This window comes from Aaosphaeria arxii (genome assembly GCF_010015735.1).
Source record: "Aaosphaeria arxii CBS 175.79 unplaced genomic scaffold BU24scaffold_1, whole genome shotgun sequence".
In the NCBI taxonomy this organism is placed as follows: Eukaryota; Fungi; Ascomycota; class Dothideomycetes; order Pleosporales; genus Aaosphaeria; species Aaosphaeria arxii.
In genome coordinates, this window is record NW_022983474.1 from 1694756 (window position 1) to 1711872 (window position 17117).

At 51.1% G+C, this 17117-nt stretch overlaps 3 protein-coding genes across 3 annotated transcripts; 1 reads left to right on the plus strand and 2 right to left on the minus strand.

Annotated features, from left to right (window-relative positions):
* Nucleotides 1–85: 85 nt before the first annotated feature.
* Nucleotides 86–4942, minus strand: BU24DRAFT_416616 (uncharacterized protein). The gene is made up of 2 exons (XM_033526506.1): nt 1929–4942; nt 86–1879 (listed from the first exon to the last, which is right to left on the minus strand). The coding sequence occupies exons 1-2, from the start codon at nt 4467–4469 to the stop codon at nt 518–520; spliced, it is 3903 nt and encodes a 1300-aa protein (XP_033389293.1). The 5' UTR covers nt 4470–4942; the 3' UTR covers nt 86–517.
* A 7366-nt stretch (nt 4943–12308) lies between these two features.
* BU24DRAFT_416623 (uncharacterized protein) lies at nt 12309–13258 on the minus strand. Its single transcript, XM_033526507.1, has one exon. It carries the CDS (start codon nt 13084–13086, stop codon nt 12802–12804), a length of 285 nt encoding a protein of 94 aa, XP_033389294.1. The 5' UTR covers nt 13087–13258; the 3' UTR covers nt 12309–12801.
* Nucleotides 13259–14447: 1189 nt separating this feature from the next.
* On the plus strand, nt 14448–16851 carry BU24DRAFT_429850 (uncharacterized protein; the record flags this gene model as incomplete). The annotated part of the gene is made up of 4 exons (XM_033529772.1): nt 14448–14489; nt 14574–14666; nt 15737–16241; nt 16337–16851. 4 exons carry the CDS (start codon nt 14448–14450, stop codon nt 16849–16851), a joined length of 1155 nt encoding a protein of 384 aa, XP_033389295.1.
* Nucleotides 16852–17117: the final 266 nt, after the last annotated feature.

Genomic DNA, 17117 nt, shown 5'->3' on the forward strand with positions numbered 1-17117 from the left:
AGACCCAGCGCCCAGGATGTATCCAATAGATGTCAAGAGCACAATCACAAGGTAGTACAGCGCAATGATGTTAGAATGATTGATGTGTAAATGTTATTTGCATACTCGAAGTTGCTGTCCATATACTTTGCAAAGCCGCTCGCAAATGTTCAACTATGTTTGCATGTGGGAGAAGGGAGGGGCAGAACATGCTGTAGAAAATGAGAAAGCGTAGATGCGCTTGTCATGATGATGATGTCCTCGAAATCCTTGGACTGTAAGAGATATTTAATCTAAAAGGCGACACTGGGGCCAGGCAGTCTGGCAAATAAGCTCGCATGTTTATGAAATTTGAACAGAACAAGAATTCACAATGGGTGTAAATCATTCACAAATGAACTATAACGCTTGGGTCCAGTAGAAAGCAGTTAAAAAGGGAATCAAGTGAGAAAATAAAATCCGTTTCCAAGTCCAAAGTCATCCGAAGCCGTAAATGTGGGATTAAAGGTGAATAAACAAGAATAAGAAGAAGGTACTATCATGGCATGTCTGGGTAGGTCTTCTTGCGCCAGAACTTGGCGTTGATGCTGCGCTTATTCTCCTCCTTGCGTACAGTAGCTCCTGGGGCAGGCGCTGGCGGCTCTGGAGGGCCAGAGTTGCGTAGAAAGTCGGCAAGATCGTTTGTCGATGAGCGGCCACCTGAGGATCGAGGATCACGGGCACTAGCAACTCGGGCTTGAAGCTTGGGTCCTCGTGCGCGAGGAGCATCTGACGTGATGGAAGCAGATATTTGCGCCGAGTGCCCAGATGTCCTGACTGACGGATTGATTCCGACACCGTTCCTCACTGGCGCGCCAGATGCGCTGCCAGAAAGAGACGTATTGGAGCCACCTGCAGCGCGAGCTCTTGCAGCAGCCAATGCAGCACCACTTAGCTGCAAGGGCTGGGGATCGGCGCTTTTGGGTGGCTCCATGGAGTTCAAAAAGTCCATCAAACTTTCTTCTTTCCGCTGCCCAGAGGCTGGCAAAGCGGTCAGCAAATCGTCATCTTCGTCGTCTGAGAGATCAATGGCGTAGGGATCCTTGATCCGGCGACGCGTACGCTGGATCTGTGGTTCGGGATTTGACATGTTGCCTGTCAACTTCTGCGGAGTGTTGGAATAGGCGGGTTGGACAACGCTGGGTGCTGGTAAAAGACCGGTTCTCGAATTCGACGTTTGGGCCGAATGCTTAGAATTAGTAGAAACCTGAGAGCCATACGCCGATTCAATGTTTCCACCATCATCAAGCATACGATCGAACTGGTCCGAGTCGACAGTCGTTCGGAAAGGCGCAACTGATCGGGGAATTCGAGGCTGTCCGTTGTTTGCCCCAGGTGGTCCTTGGCGGATGAAATCAATTAGATCGTCATTGCCACTACGCTGACCAGCGGGGCTACGAGGCTCCATATGAACACGGGGACGCGCAGATGGCCCTTCTCCAGAGCCGTTCGATTGTGAACTCGAGGTTTGCCTGATGGAGAGTTTTCGGCCAAGCCCGGAAATCGCTGTCGACGATGCGTTTGGTGATTTGGCAGAACCACTGGGTGGCGTGCTGCCATCAGTGAGACTGACGAACGGTTGCACTGGTCGCTCTTCGCCTGCAGCAGGACCAGTAGAGCGGATGAAATCAGCAAAATCGCGCATTGATTCGGATTGAATGCGTGGCTCTCTAGCCATGGGCTTGAGACCCAACTTCTTGACCGGTGTGGGCTGGCTGGACGTTGACTTGTTACGAGAGGCGGTGCGTGATGGAATAGGTCGCGACCCAAATTGATTTTCCGGATCCGCATTCACACGGGGATATACAGTGACTGTGGAGGTAGAGGGACGGGCTTCGACTTTTCGAACTGCTGAAGTCTCCTAAATGCGTTAGTCTACAATTTCGCCAAACAAGCGGATAATCACTTACTTCCATGTCGCGCATGCTCTGGGGAGTGAGAGTGAACTTGACAGTTTCATCTCCCTTCACCAAAGAATCGAAATCCCGCTGCACATCCTCCTCCGACCTTCGACCACTCACTGCACGTGGTCGACCAAAGCTCGATTCTGAATCATGGCCGATGTGAAGAATTGAAGTAGAAGCGGATTTGGAAGATGAAGATGATACCCGCTGGAGTGATGACTTTTCCACGTTGGCGGGTGCCCCAGTGTGCGCCCGTGGTGAGCCCTCTTGAGAGTTTCGCACCACTGGCTTTTCAAGCTGTGCGGCGGGCGACTCACGTACATTCGAGGCTGGACCAGACTTTGGACTGCCACGGGAGGGACTGGCTCGCTGCATGTCGGGATACTGCTTTCTGGGCTTTGCGTGTTCGGGAGAAGCGTTCGTCCAAGTCTCTGTTTCGTCCAAGGATGACAAAGTAGGAATGCGAGCCTTGGGTGGTGTCATCTCCCTACGAGGAATGTTTCTTTCGGGATATACTGGCTTACGCTCCACAGACTTATCAGGCATCGAAACACGCTCAGGGCTGGGAGTTTGACGGGTCGCAGCGGCGATTGGTACAGCATGGCGAGGAGTAAGTTCGACGAAGCCTTGGTGGTCGGCTTCTTTCTGCTTGCCATGAGCTACATCCGACTCTTGGGCCACCGGTTCGTTGGGCGATGGTGTTGCACGAATGGGAACGTTGGATGTGTGAGCAACTCCGATTGCATCTGGGCCATCCAAGTCATCATCCGGATCATCAAGATATGATCCCGGCTCCCGCGGTGGGCTTGGGGTGGATTTCCTGGAGCTGCGCATAGAGTAGGTACGGACAAGTCCTGGCGTCCCAGGCTTCTCGATCGACATTCGCTTAGACTGTAAGACTTGAGGCTCTGCCTCGTATGCATTGTTGATGGCAGCGTCCGCCGTCTGACCCTGGCGCTCGAATGTTGGAGCTGCCGGGCTGATTGGACTCATACCGAAACCCATGCCCGTGGAAGCCGCGAACGCGACCATATCTGCGTCAGGTTCATATACACTTTCCCTGTGATGCATGCCTTCCTGGCGCTCATCTGCAATGTATGACTCGTCATCTTCGTAATGGCGTTCCATGGGGGTGACAAAATCCATTTCGGTATCGGTAAGTCCTGCTGACTGGGCCTCATCCTCGATGCTTTCGTTCACCTCTGCTCCACCATAGGCTTCGGCATCGTCATCCTCCTCAGCCTGAACATGGGCCGGAATAGTGAAAGGGGCGGCCTCGGGCGGAGGCATAGAGATGGGTCTCTCTTTCTTCAATTTTCCTCTGAACTCCTCGGCAGGGGCAAGCATGATGTAGCTAGTGGGTCGCAGGCGTCGTGGGACCGGAGTCTGGGTTCCACTGGCCGTCTCGTCCTCATTATCGAATTGGCGAGCGAGTCCAGGAACCTCGATTTCGTTCACGTCGTTGTCTCCAATGGGGAGCGGGATGTTGGCCGCGATCTCTGTTTCGGTGGGCTTGTGTTCAGGAACCTCTTGAACATTCTCAGCAGCAATGATGGAGCTATCCATTGTTTCGCGACTGAATTGGCGTCGGTGAAGGCTGGTAAAGCTGGCAGAAGAACGGGGTCCTCTCGGCGACAACGGCGTCACAGGGGACCGCACGCGCTTTCTCCAGGTTCTCCAGAGTCTCCCGAGAGCAGAATTGAGGGCGATCTTCTCCACATCAAATTCCTCGACAACTACACGCTCCAACTGGGGCTCCTCACCCTCGTCGGATTGCTGTGCCAACTTTTTGAGTTTTGCGGCCATTCGGGCAAAAGCTGCCGAGCCTGAGATCAAAAGGGTCTGCTCAGCAACATACTCAATGACTGAAGTCAAGAAGATTGCAGAAGCCCACGATACAAGACCGGCCTCGTCGTCCTCATCGACAGCCATGCTGAGTCCACGCTCTTGTTGCACATAGCGCTCCTCATCTTCGTCCTCCAATTCGCCCAGACGAGTGTATACCATAATCCGTAGGCGCGTCCTTTTCCAGACCTTCTCAACATCCCACTTGTATGTGCCCTGACTTTCTTTATCGGGAAACTCCTCTTCGTCTCCCGCCAAAAGCCCCTGTAACTCCTCATCAGCTGTAGCCATTGCCTCTCGGGCAAGTCGTGGTTTGAGCACATCGGTTATGGCAGGACGAATGGCGGTCAGCGAAGGGGAGCGGGCGCTGGCTAAGAATGCGAAGAGGAGGTGGTCGAGGAAGGCGTTCAGCAAGCTCAGGGCTTGCTCGGAGAAGAGGGCATTTGGCGACTGCGATGACGGGTCGGCTTCATCGTCCGAGTTGAGGTCTTCGCGCACCTGGTTGGCATTGTGATGGTCGGTAATTGTCTGCGAGGCGACCGACGCAGCGATGTAAGCAGGCGCAGGTCGAATGGTGGTGGGCATCTGGAAGGTGACGGATCCCGCGACGGAAGGCGCTCGTTCGCTGCTAAAACTTGGAGCTCTGCTAGAGCGGGGAGAGGAGATGTCGCCAGCATCTGACCGCGTCTTTCGGTGCATCATGGCAGGCAGATGAGAAATGGGCAGCTGTCGCAGCGCGCCCAGAGTTTATTTGCTGACGATGCGAATCAGATTGCGCGGTGAGATGTGCTGCGTTCCGGCGTAGCAATGCGTCCAGGGTTGGGGGTAATCGCACGGCGATGCTATTCGTGCGCCCTGCAGCAACACAATGCACGACAATAGATATTCCTATTGTTTAGATGAAGGAGAGGGGAAATAGAGAGGCTTGAATCAGGAAGTGAATGGAAAAGGAAAAAAAGAACGTTGGTGGAGGGTTGCAATGCACAATGACAAGCAAGACTTCAATGGCCCATACCGATGAATGATGGCAATGCGAGATGATGATGATGGTACAGGCAGGCGAAGGATCGTAGGGCAAAGGAGGTCGGTGAGAGAAAGAAAGGAGTCAAAGATTGATTGGCGACGATGGGGTGAGAAGGTGAGACGTGAGCCTGAACAGGAGGTCAGGATTCGAAGGCTCGGGGTTAGAGAATGGGCGCAACGGCTTTGTGATCCTTGAGGCGATCTGCGTGTTCCCCGAGGCGCCGTTCGCTTCGACCAGTCGTTCACAGTATACGGCGAATATCAATCGCCTGTTAAGGAAACGAGTGAGGGTATTGAATGTAGAACCAACAGAAATAAAAACTGGTCACCGTGAATACGCAATGATGCAGCGACGCAGCAAAAGCGCAATGGAAAAAGTGTACTGGACCTGGTGGGGAGAGAGGTTGGAAGAAAAAAAGGAGCTGTCAACTTTCATTCGTATCGCGGGAACGACCTCTACTCATGTCTAGTACGACCAGGAACAGGTACACACAGGTACAAGTACTATACATGGGATGATAGCGTACCCAGCACGCACCGTACGACAAGACTGGGGCACAGGTGCACGTCTGCCAACATGTCTAATGAAGATGCAGGTCAGAGTTACAGCTCTATTGTCTAGTGGCCGCGTTCGGGTGTTTTCTAGCATGCCCATCCCAGACCTGCTTGACAATGGCGACGAGTAACAACGCAGTATCCAGTACAATTTTCATGGTATTTCTTTGAACGAGAACTCAACCTTGGATTGGATCTCCCTGATTCACGGGGGGAGACGTCCGTCGTCCACGCCATCCAGCCTCCTGTCTTTGGACGATATGGCTACTTGACTCAAACAACAGTCTACATCTGCTAGCGTCCGCGGCGGGAGACCTTGAAATCTTTGCACCTTGTACGCACAGTAGGGAGTACTGCACTGGGCTGTGAGGCTAGGATGATCAGCGTCACACAGAGCATGAAAACTGCCTCTCCGATGCTGCCTCGAGCGAGCGATATGGCACGAGCTGCGGTTGCACGTTGCATGTTGCTCGTCCAGGGACAGCGGGATTGCGCATTATCGTGGTTGCAACATGGCACTCTTGCGCTGAAGGGACCAAGAGAGAATAGCCAGATATCTATCCTATATTGGTCTTCGTATCCTTGGCTTTGGCTCTGGAGTACGGTACAGTAGGTAAAGCGTGCAGTCTAGCTGCTATTCCACTTTCCGTTGTATGTCCTATTGCTCCATGTCTTGCCTCTGACTCGCGATATTGGGACGGACTGGCAATCTCCTGAAAATAGCCCCGAATTAACGACCGGCGGACGGGTCCAGCGATCAATAGTTATCGATCGCCACGTGTTGACCCATCCTGTGCCGCACTTGGGGTGGATGTCACTTCAGACCCGAGATGCAACGGCCACGCGTGTACAACGTAGAGAGTACAAAGTACGGAGTGACGTGCTGCGCTGTACTTGCTGTGAGGAGGTGTTACCATGATACGACTGCTACAGCTACAGCTACAGCTACAGCTACAGCTACAGCATTCTGGAATGATTGACCGCCAACAATGAGCGAATAGGCCAAGGTGTATCTCTTTGATTATTTGGGCCGGAAGAGACAGGCACAAGAGTCAGGGCTAACCAATGTTGGTAAAAGCACATCTCTACGCTTATTGAACTTTTACAATAGCAACATGACCCTTCTTTTAGCTCTTGTCCTATTATATTCATTGGTCCCTTTCCCAGGGTCTTTCAAGTAAGAACTCTACCAGTAGAAGGATAGTACGGACCTCAAAGACGATGCCACGAGCTGCCACGGCACCTCAATGATGTTCTCCATGGCAGATGGAAATACTCTCCTGGGACATATTAATGCTACGACATAACAGGTGCCAGGAGTGACTAGAATAATGAATAGTGTGGTGGATTGTGAGCCACCTACGAAATCTTATCGATAACGGATGACCCCTTTTCCTATTGCCGACACTATACCCTATCGACTGTCGCTAAAGATTAGACCCGACCTTCCGAGTTAGACGAAGCCCTCATTAACTGTATGTATGCTGTCGGATACTCCGTACATCTTCCATCAATATCAAACTCAGTATTGATACAAGTACCTAAAGTAGTTGCTGCACTCTCGTAGAGATCACTCCTGTCGCTAATACAATAACAAGTTACCAATCATTTTACCCAGGAGCAACTACAACATGTTAACACACATCCTCCAACCTTATAAGCGCTTCAGAAACAAAACCATCTGCTGGTCAAGTATCCTGCTGTCTAACAACCTGCGCTGCATTGAGCATACATTCGATACCTCATAATCGTGATCAAAACTTGGGAGAATTGGTGCGGTGGATATCGATCCCTCCAACATTGGCGACACAGACATTTAGCATCGTTTAGAATGCCCAAAGCAAGATTGTTATTAAATCTGTACTCGGTCTGATTGTCAACATTCGTTGCAAATTGTACATTAAATCAAGATAAATACCAGGGAGAATATAAACAATAATATACGATGGTGAAATAATGAGGAAGACTGGACTTACGAGATCTACCAGTTCCATGTCGAGAGGTTGATTTTACATAAAACTTGACACTATCCTTCCTGTTACGGTCTAGCTCCAACCATTCTCCGCATCACGCGCGCTTGCTCTATTGCTCAAACTTCACAACCTCAAGTCTTCTGGTTTCAATATGTATGTCCATGAATTCCGACTTACTTTAGTGACAGTTCAATCGTCACTTGTTGATCGTATAGGAATGCGCCGGCTTTAGCATGGGATCCTTACATCCTAGTCCAAGAGCCTGACTGTCTGGGACCAAGCGAAGTATTGTCAGACGGAAGATCCCAAGGTAGCGATATCTTCACTATCATGCGGAATCTGAGACTCGGAAACTTCTTTGTCAGGAAGATTCACAATCGTAACAATGGCCATGACTGGTAACGAGTTACATGCCGGCACACATTCACGGATTGTTGTAGGGTGCGTTCCTTCACCAAAGGAGACAGTAGGTCTTGAGCCGTCCCGTTTGGCCCTTCGAGTTACCAAGTCCATTGATATGATCGCTCAGATCCGTCACCGTAGCCTTGTTGCTGAAGTGGATGTATGGTGTAGTCCTTTTCACAACTCGAAGATAAGTTGTACCTTAAGGTCAATCTTTTGACAAGATCCCAACATCTTCCCTCGCCGATCCGACGAATCCTACATCCAATATGTAATACATATGCGCAATAAGGTTGTTAGTCCGACCTATTCGACATTTTCGATTTGTCTAAGGCCGGAATACGGGAGAAACGGACAGTTGTCGGTCGACAGCAAGGAACTACCGCCATCGATATGAATCTTTACTATCGTGTTTGCGACTGGCCATACAATGTATCGACTCCATTCGTATGCTGCGATACAGGACCTCGGTGCCTTTCCAAAAGTAATCTGTGTCATTGTCAGAAAGTCTTGGCATTGACGATAAAGCTTTCTGTTCTGTAATTCAATGGTAGATAACCGCACCATCTACTTTGGAAGATGCAATAGCTTCGCCGATTCGAGAACCTATACGAGAATGACAGTTCGGACTGTGGACAGGCTCACTTTGAAAGACTTCGGATGTTCAGGTATGTGATGATGCAGACCTATGCGGAAGGCATAGTCTGCCTTTGCGAGTGTGCCTTCCCCGGATCTTCCGCCACTTCTTTCCGCACCAAGCCAGCAATGTTCAGAACGCAACAACATTTCTTTCCTCGGCGGCATTGTTGACATCGCTCATCTGTGTATTATTGCTTTACGCAAAGCTGGTCACATCGCTTCTCAGAACTTTCATCTCCTTTCTCACACATCCTATTGTCTCGCACCTCCAGCGAAACCTTCAGCACTCTACCTACTTTACGCCACTGTCAGCGCAACCCGCCATTCTGAATTGGCACTCTTGCTATTCAACGGCGATTCACCATGGAAGAGCAAAAGAAATTCTATCGTTGTGTCACTTCAAGGGCGGAAATTCCATGGCGAGTGTTAGTGTTGTCGTCGTAGACGAACCAGACCTAGATTTCAATTGGCCCGGGGGAGGTAAGTCTCGCTGAGTACCTATTGAGGTAACTAACAACTGAGAAGAGATGCACCAAGATAGAGCTACGACATACACGAACCATGAAGAAGGCACACAAGAGTGTGTCAAGGAAACATGCCAAGATGCTGGTCAAGCAGTGCCTGGGTGCACGTTCTCCGGAGTCGGGACGCCCCAAGCGCCCACAGCAGAGGATGACCGAATACGCAGTGGATGCAGGTACAAAACGAGTGCCTAAAAGTGAGCAGGGGAGTGTGATCTGGATACGACCGCTGGGAACATTTCCAGTTCAGATTACAAACCGCATAAGGGGTGATCCGTTTGGAAAAGGGTAGGGAATTTCCGGGAGGATCGAGCCCACTCTCCTGATGGCTCCGAAGGCGCTCTACCCCAGATTTTCCAGAGCACTGGCACTTCATATCTGTCGACAGTGCTGCTCTCTAGCTCCCGGATGGCCGGCGTTCCCCTGATGGTTCCCACAGCCCTGCTCAGACGAACACCTGCTTTTGCCACGCGTGGGCGTTATCAACGTTGGAGTGCAACGGGGCTCTAGAGCTGATGGGAGGGACCAAGTTCACTGGTCTCAGCCTCCCATTGTTGCTGCCAATTGCAATGAAGATGCCGTCATTTTAAGGAACTAGGGGTGAACAATGCGAACCGTTATCTACCCGCTGGAGCAAGGCTTGATGATTACACAGAGATGAAGGGTCGATCCTGGGGAAATAAGCATAATTCAACGACCGCTGCACACTCAATTCCGATGACTATCAGAACGGCGCCTCAACGATGGGAGAATGTCGATAATGAGATCAACAAACTTGCGGCGGGCATGTGGACTGATATTTTGAAAAGGCCGAACCGAACGTACGATACGGAACACATTGAACGAACAGACAGAGGTATATCTGATGGACAACCACATGCCATTCCCACGATAGTACCCACGCTGGCGGAGCATGACATATGGCTCCATTCCGAATACGGTAACAGCGCCACGCGAGAGATAGACTGACCTTGCATGCAGGAGCAGCAACAATAACAACAACAACAGCGGCAACGACATTGTTTTCCGGCAGAAGAAAAGAAAATAACAGCCTCCTGATCGATAATTTCTTCTTCAGCAGATAGAATGACACCCTCTTCAATTGAAAACTCTGCATCATTCTGCCCGCCCATGGATTCCACTCCACAATGTCCACATGGACTTTCCCCAACAAAGCCCTTATCAGTTGCATGATGGGGACGTTGCCGCGGGGCCGGGCATTACGTTTTGCCATCACTCACAGCGAGCCAATGGCGGCCGTTGAAGTCGTTATCAGCTTGGCGCGAGGATCTGCGGTACGCTATCGTTTGTGTGGTGCGCCGCCGCACCGCCGCACTTATGTCCACCCTGGTCCACCCATTTGCCCACCCATGTCTCGCCTTTTGCTTGCGGGGGATGCAGGGAACAGAGCCGAGAACATTTGGGGAGACCTCTTCCCTGTCTTGCCCGACATCGCAGCCGCATATGCCTGTTTAGTTGAGGCTTTTTATTTCTTGTCGTGTCCAGGAACTCACGATGGTGATCAATGTGAATCAAACCAACGAGCGAGCGAACAACGGCGCCGGGAATTGACATTATTCACATCGTGGGGTCACAATTATTGATTGTCTGATTGCTCGATTGCTCGACTATTACTCCGTACACCAGACAAGAAAGGGTAAAGAAAAGGGACATGTTGCGGAAATAGTTATTCCATCAAGTCAGGCAGATCGGCCACTCCATCATTGGTTGTAACAGACAAGCAAGCAGACGGAACTATTGATGCGAACAGGAGGGACTCTCTTTTCTGGCCTTCGTTTGTTGTTCCCTCAGGGAATAGTCAAACAATTCAGCAACATCGTCCCTCCGCTGCAGCAGTTAATCTATTGAAAGTGGGAGCAGTTCCACAAGCACCTCCCACTATCTACTGTCCAACAAACACCAAACGTCCTTCGACAAGAACGGGGATCCAGAATAGCCGTGGAACAATTCCAAACCGAACAGATAGGAACACATTTCCCAGACAAGGCGATGTAAAGAATGCTCGTGTGAGGTGAGTGAGCCGTTCAGCCCCACGCCACGCTTAGGCAGACAGGGGGGGTGGTCAGCCATGAAACTCCAGACTTTTCCTGATCGTACCGTTGGGTATGAGCAACTATCGGAACCGACGCGGGAAGCGTCGAATCAATCCGAATTGAATACAGTTACGCGAAATGAAACGCAACGAGTGCTGTATTCATTCTCTTTCTTTTGCGCAAGGTTCTTTCTTTTTTTCCTTCCAGAACTCTTATGGTATGAGGCACATTTACAGGTTGAGTCACAGCCGCAAGAAAAGAGAGAGAAGATCAAAACCACATCGATCGGATCCCTTCCGACGGTACTTGACCAACCTCTTTTCAGGGTCGTTCGAGGCACGCAGGCTGGCGGGGAGGTGATGCTAGAATGACGAAGTGGTAATTGGTTCCGTTTCGGAGTGTCATGTCCGCAATTGCCTTATCGCAACCCTTAGCAACTCTTTGCCACAAAAGACCCAACCTACGGCGAAATAGGGAAAACAGTGTGAGTTAAGGGGATTCAACGGCCATGCTATTGGTCAGAAATCGGTACTGATAGCGATGGAGCACTTGGGGACTGGAAGCGTGACGCGGACCCATGCGATTGAATCGAAATACCTAATGCAAATGAATGGATGGGGTTGCTAGCCGTTCGGCATTAGATGATGTCGCTGCCCCTCTAGAGAGAAATAGTTGCGAGTCTTCTTGCGACGTGTTCTGTCTTTCTTTATGGGGGAAGTTTGTGTTCGAGACGAGAGGAGGTGTGTCGTGGGTGGCGGTGGTGGTTCTGAAGGTAATTAATTCGTAAGATGGGCAAATGCAGTGTCCGTACGGAGTACCTGCAACAACTATTACCTACGAACTGCGACGCTTCTGGAAGGAAAATAGAGCTTCCATTTCTTTTTTTGGGAGAAGAGAGGTGGCGGGACACACGAGCACGAGCATTCGATAATTCCGGGTGTATTGTATGAACTTGGAGCACAAGCAACAGAAAGGTACGAGTTGACGAAAGGCAGGGGAATTGTCATCGTCGTCGTCGTTCTCGCCGTCGCCGGTAGCAACGACGGAATTGAACGCGAGGTACAAAAGTATGGGGCTGTGGGCGATGGGCGATGGCGATGCGATGGCGGTGTGTGTCCGTGTGCTAACTAGGGGTTATTTTTCGATACAATACGCACCGGGACATACGTATTTGACGGAGAGGCAATACTGTGTAGGGCACTACGGCTAGGATGCCCTATCGTGGTGAAAGGGTAAATTTAGATCCGGTGCGTGCCCCGTCGCCAGACAAGAATGTGACGATGCTATCCAGGAACAAAGCGGTCAAAGTCGGAAGAAGAATCATTGACACCACCGGAGGGGCTGAGCGAAGAGACAACCATTGCCGCTTCCAACCGTCGTGCGGACCATGTTTTGTTTTCAAAATAGGCCAGCAATGAGCATGATTATTATTATGATTATGATTATTGTTGTATCATGTGTTCTCTTCACATGTCTCAAGGCCCATCTCGTTGCGGGGGGAGAGGCGTATTGAAACTGACATGTACAGTAAGCAAGGACTTACGCGCGCGAGAGAAGAACAAGAATTAAGGAAGTAAAAGAAGGGGAACAAGCAGACGGAGAAGGGAACCGAGAAAGGAGAAAGGAGAAAGAAAGATTCAGTTGCCAGTAACCAGAGAGTTAGAAACACCCGATTACGAAATTATTGGTAGTCTGGACTTCTGGACTGCATCTTTTTTTATTCCTGACAGGTGGTTCGGGTAATGTAAAAGTAGCGAGACGAGACGAGACGAGACGAGACACAGACGCAGCACGCAGCACTCAGATTTCAGGTGCATAGATAGGATAGGTATGTAACTAGGTAGGTTACGATGGGTGGAATTACTTACTATGGCAAAAAGACATTGAAGTAGAGAGGAAAAGGGACATTGGGCACGTATGTATCACGATGTTGGGTGGGAGGAGCAGGCACAGGGAGAAAAGACGCAAAGGCGGCGGTCCAACAGCCGTAGCGCGGCGAGGACCTAAGGACCCTACGACGGCGGCGTCGGCGGCAGAAGACGCAGCTGGAAGATTTCGGTTTTGGGAATGGATGAATGGATGGACGGACGTATCGTGAGATGTAGTGGGTGAAGGGATGGCTAGATGGATGGGTGGACGGATCGATGGACATGGGATGGAATGGACGGGATGAGTGGGTGGTGCACCACACGAGAGGAAGAGTTTGGAGGTGAGTTGAGTTGAGTTGAGTTGAGTTGATTCAAGTTTCTAAATGATTGACTAAGTTTGAGGAATTAATTGTATTCTTTCCTTTCTTCTTCTCAACTATTCCCGATTTCTGTCTGGGGATCCCATCATCTGAGGGAATGTAATTCCCATATTCTCTTGGAAGGGCAGGGGTCTGGTGGCAGTAGTGGTTTGATATTTGTATATTTGCTTCTGGATAGTGAATTGGATTGGAGTTGTATTGGATGGATAGGGTGGAGGGATTGTGGGAATATGTTGATTGACCTGCATTTGCTTCTTCATCCCATCCCATGCTGTCCTGTCCTGTCCTATCCTATCCCATCCTATCCTTCGCCATACATCCCATCATACCATCCCATCCCATCCCCATCCCACGGATACAGTTCGGCGATGTATCTTGGCTTGTTGGTCTGTTGGCTTTGCCTGGTCGCATGCTTCCAGGGCCGCCTGCCAGCCTAAAACCAAACGTTTATCTATCAACAGCACAAGCGCATACACGCCATAGACTATGACACTACATTTCTCCGTACCGGTGCTGCTATTTACTACTACCGCCGCCACTACTACTGTGTAATGTATTTGCTGTACCGTTCTGTATTCTGTGTTCTGCATTGTGTAGACGGTAGACGCCCACCCACCCCGCCACTGATCCGAGCACACCCCCCCCTCCACCCTCCCACTTCCCACAAGCCCCCCCAGTCTCACAAGTTGCACTCACAGACTCAGTCTACTCTGTACCTTTTTCCTTACGAGTATACAGTGATTAGAATAGTTACAAGTATTATCTACTGTATTCACTGTATCTCCCCAATCCCAATAATCGTAATCCCAGTCCCACTCCCAGTCCCAAATCCCTAATTCCCTAGTTCCCTCAAGGTCCCTAGTTCCTTAGCTCTTCAGCGGCGCTCCCCCAGTCATCATCATACCCAAAGCTCTGCTCCCCTACCTCCTCCGTACTTCAACTTACTTAAATGCTTCGTGGCCCCGAATCTTTTTAATTACTCTTATCATATTCTAAAGCTTCCACATTTCCTCCATTCACGATTGTGTTTGTTTGCCTGCTTGCTTGCTCGCCTGCACTCGCCCATCTGTCTCGATACCTCTTACCTACGCCGCCTGATATCAACGACAAGTCCACTATCTACCTTATCTCCACCAACACAACAACACCTACCCTATATCTATCTGCTACTTCCCCCCAGTAGTCTTTGACAACTCCTTCAACAACAACAACAACAACCACCACCCACCAAACCCAAATCACACATACACACATAAACCGTCAATATGTCGAGTTCAACGTCACAAATCATTTCCAACACTGCCAACGTAAGCCATGCTCGCACCTGTGCTCCCCTCCCCGATCCACTAAAATCCCAATGAATGGCAACGCTAACGTTCCTAATTTTACAGCTTGAGAAATACCTCAAACTACCCCAGCATGGCAAGATCATGGCTGAGTACGTCTGGATTGACGGCTCCAACGGCATCCGCTCGAAATCCAGGGTGAGTCTTTTTTATTCCCTTCCATTTTCTATTTTGCTCTCTCCGTCTCCCTTTCGCAATATCCCTCAAACATGGATTGTCAAAACATCCTACGACAAGCGAGGCGATCAAATATGGTCAGAGAGATAGGGCGCAGAGAGGGAGAGGGCATTGGACCTGCGGCGAGTATCACACAGCACAATTCGAGACCGGGGGGATGATTCGTTCCAGAATCTGTCCCCCCGTATCTAGCTTGTGCACATGTGTATCTTTTATCAGGCCTTTGCACCTGCAGAATGACCCGCGCGTGGGGAAGAGAGGGAGAGAGGGGTGACAACATCGTCATCACCATCGATCAGATCGGATTCGACTATCAAGGGGAGGGCAATTGGATCCTGCATTTCTTTGCACTCCATTGCCTGATTTGGCACCCTGCGATGCGATGCGATCCTGCTGCGATAAGGGCCTGCTCTCCCTCCTGCAGGCGGGTGGCTTTTGGCTATGGGTACTGGACTGGATACGGGCATGGGTACGGGTATGGTGGAGCGACAAGAGGCAGAGGCGAAGAAAGGCGAAGAGGGAATGGGCTAGTCCCAGAACCCCCTTCCTTCCCTTTCTACCCTTGAGTACCCTTTTGGCATTCAGCGCGCATTACCTGCCTAAGCCCAGCTTCCACTCCCACTGCCACTCCCACTGCCACTCCCTCTTCCCAAGCACCAAGCCCGATTCTGCCCCTCCTAGTCCTCTCTCTCTCTTCCTTACCCTCCCCTCCCATCACTACTACCCCCACCAATCAACCAACCACAACATCGTCCTGTCACGCGAGTGCTTCGAGGAAACCTTCCCGAACACACCCACTGTGACGTCTCTCAATGGCGATCCCCGTTGCTTAGCATGCATCATCCAACGCTTGCAACGACGTCAGATCGAGAGAAAAAAGAAAAGAAACAACCAAGTTTCTCTTCTATTCTCCCGTCTCTACCCACTAGCACACTTCTCGATCTGAACTACTCGTACCCGTTGTTGTCTTGCCTTACTTGGCTTAACTCATAGCATCACGACGCAGCAATGACTGACTCTGAATTCTGCAGACTTTGAACAGCAAGCCCGAGAAGGTTGAGGATCTCCCCGAATGGAACTTCGATGGCTCGTCGACAGGCCAGGCGCCTGGTAACAACTCGGATGTCTACCTCCGCCCCGTTGCTTTCTACCCTGACCCCTTCCGCCTGGGCGACAACATCATCGTCATGACCGAGACCTGGGGAGCTGATGGCAAGCCCAACCCCTTCAACTTCCGCCACGACGCCGCCATCCTCATGGAGGCCCACGCAAAGCACGAGTTCTGGTTCGGTCTCGAGCAAGAATACACTCTCCTCGACATCGAGGGCTGGCCCTATGGCTGGCCCAAGAACGGATTCCCTGCTCCCCAGGGACCTTACTACTGTGGTGTCGGAACTGGCAAGGTTTTCTGCCGTGACATTGTTGAGGCTCATTACAAGGCGTGCTTGTACGCTGGACTCAACATCTCGGGAACCAACGCCGAGGTCATGCCTGCTCAGTGGGAATACCAAGTTGGTCCGTGCGATGGCATCTCCAGTAAGTTCTTTCCTTCCTTGCCCCTTCCCCTCAATTACCCGATGCGGCCCCGAGCCTCCGACGAGACAATGACGCTAATACGTAATGAATTACAGTGGGCGACCAGCTCTGGATCTCTCGTTTCTTCCTCCACCGTGTCGCTGAGGAGTTCGGTGCCAAGGTCACCTTCGCCCCCAAGCCCATCCCCGGTGACTGGAACGGCGCCGGCCTCCACACCAACGTCTCCACCAAGGAGACTCGTGCCGAGGGTGGCATGAAGGCCATCGAGGAGGCCATGGAGAAGCTCTCCAAGCGCCAGGCTGAGCACATGGCCGTCTACGGCGAGGACAACCAGCTCCGTATGACTGGCAAGCACGAGACTTCTTCCTTCGACAAGTTCACCTGGGGTGTTGCCAACCGTGGCTCCTCCGTCCGTGTGCCTCGCTCCGTCGCCGCCGAGGGCAAGGGATACTTCGAGGACCGTCGTCCTGCCTCCAACGGCTGCCCGTACCAGATCACCGGCATAGTCGTCGAGACCCTCTGCGGAAAGGTCGAGGGTGCTGACATCGTCTCTGCCCTCAAGAGGGCCGACCCCGAGGTTGAGCTCGCCGCTCCCGCTGAGAAGGCGTAGATGATGGAGTTGTCGTTTTATTCTTTCCTTGTGCCCACTTAGACTTGCACACATGATATCACGCCGGCATGGCTCAATTTTTTTGTTATCCTTCTTCTCATTCAGTGAATGACCTTGACCCCACCGGTCTTTCATCCATTTATACGACACCACCTCACACATATCACACAATCACACAACCCTTCTTTTAATTCGAGTCTCCATGGGCCCGCCGGAAAGGTCACGTCCTGGTTTGAGCCCTGGGGTACACACAAAGTAGCACGGTT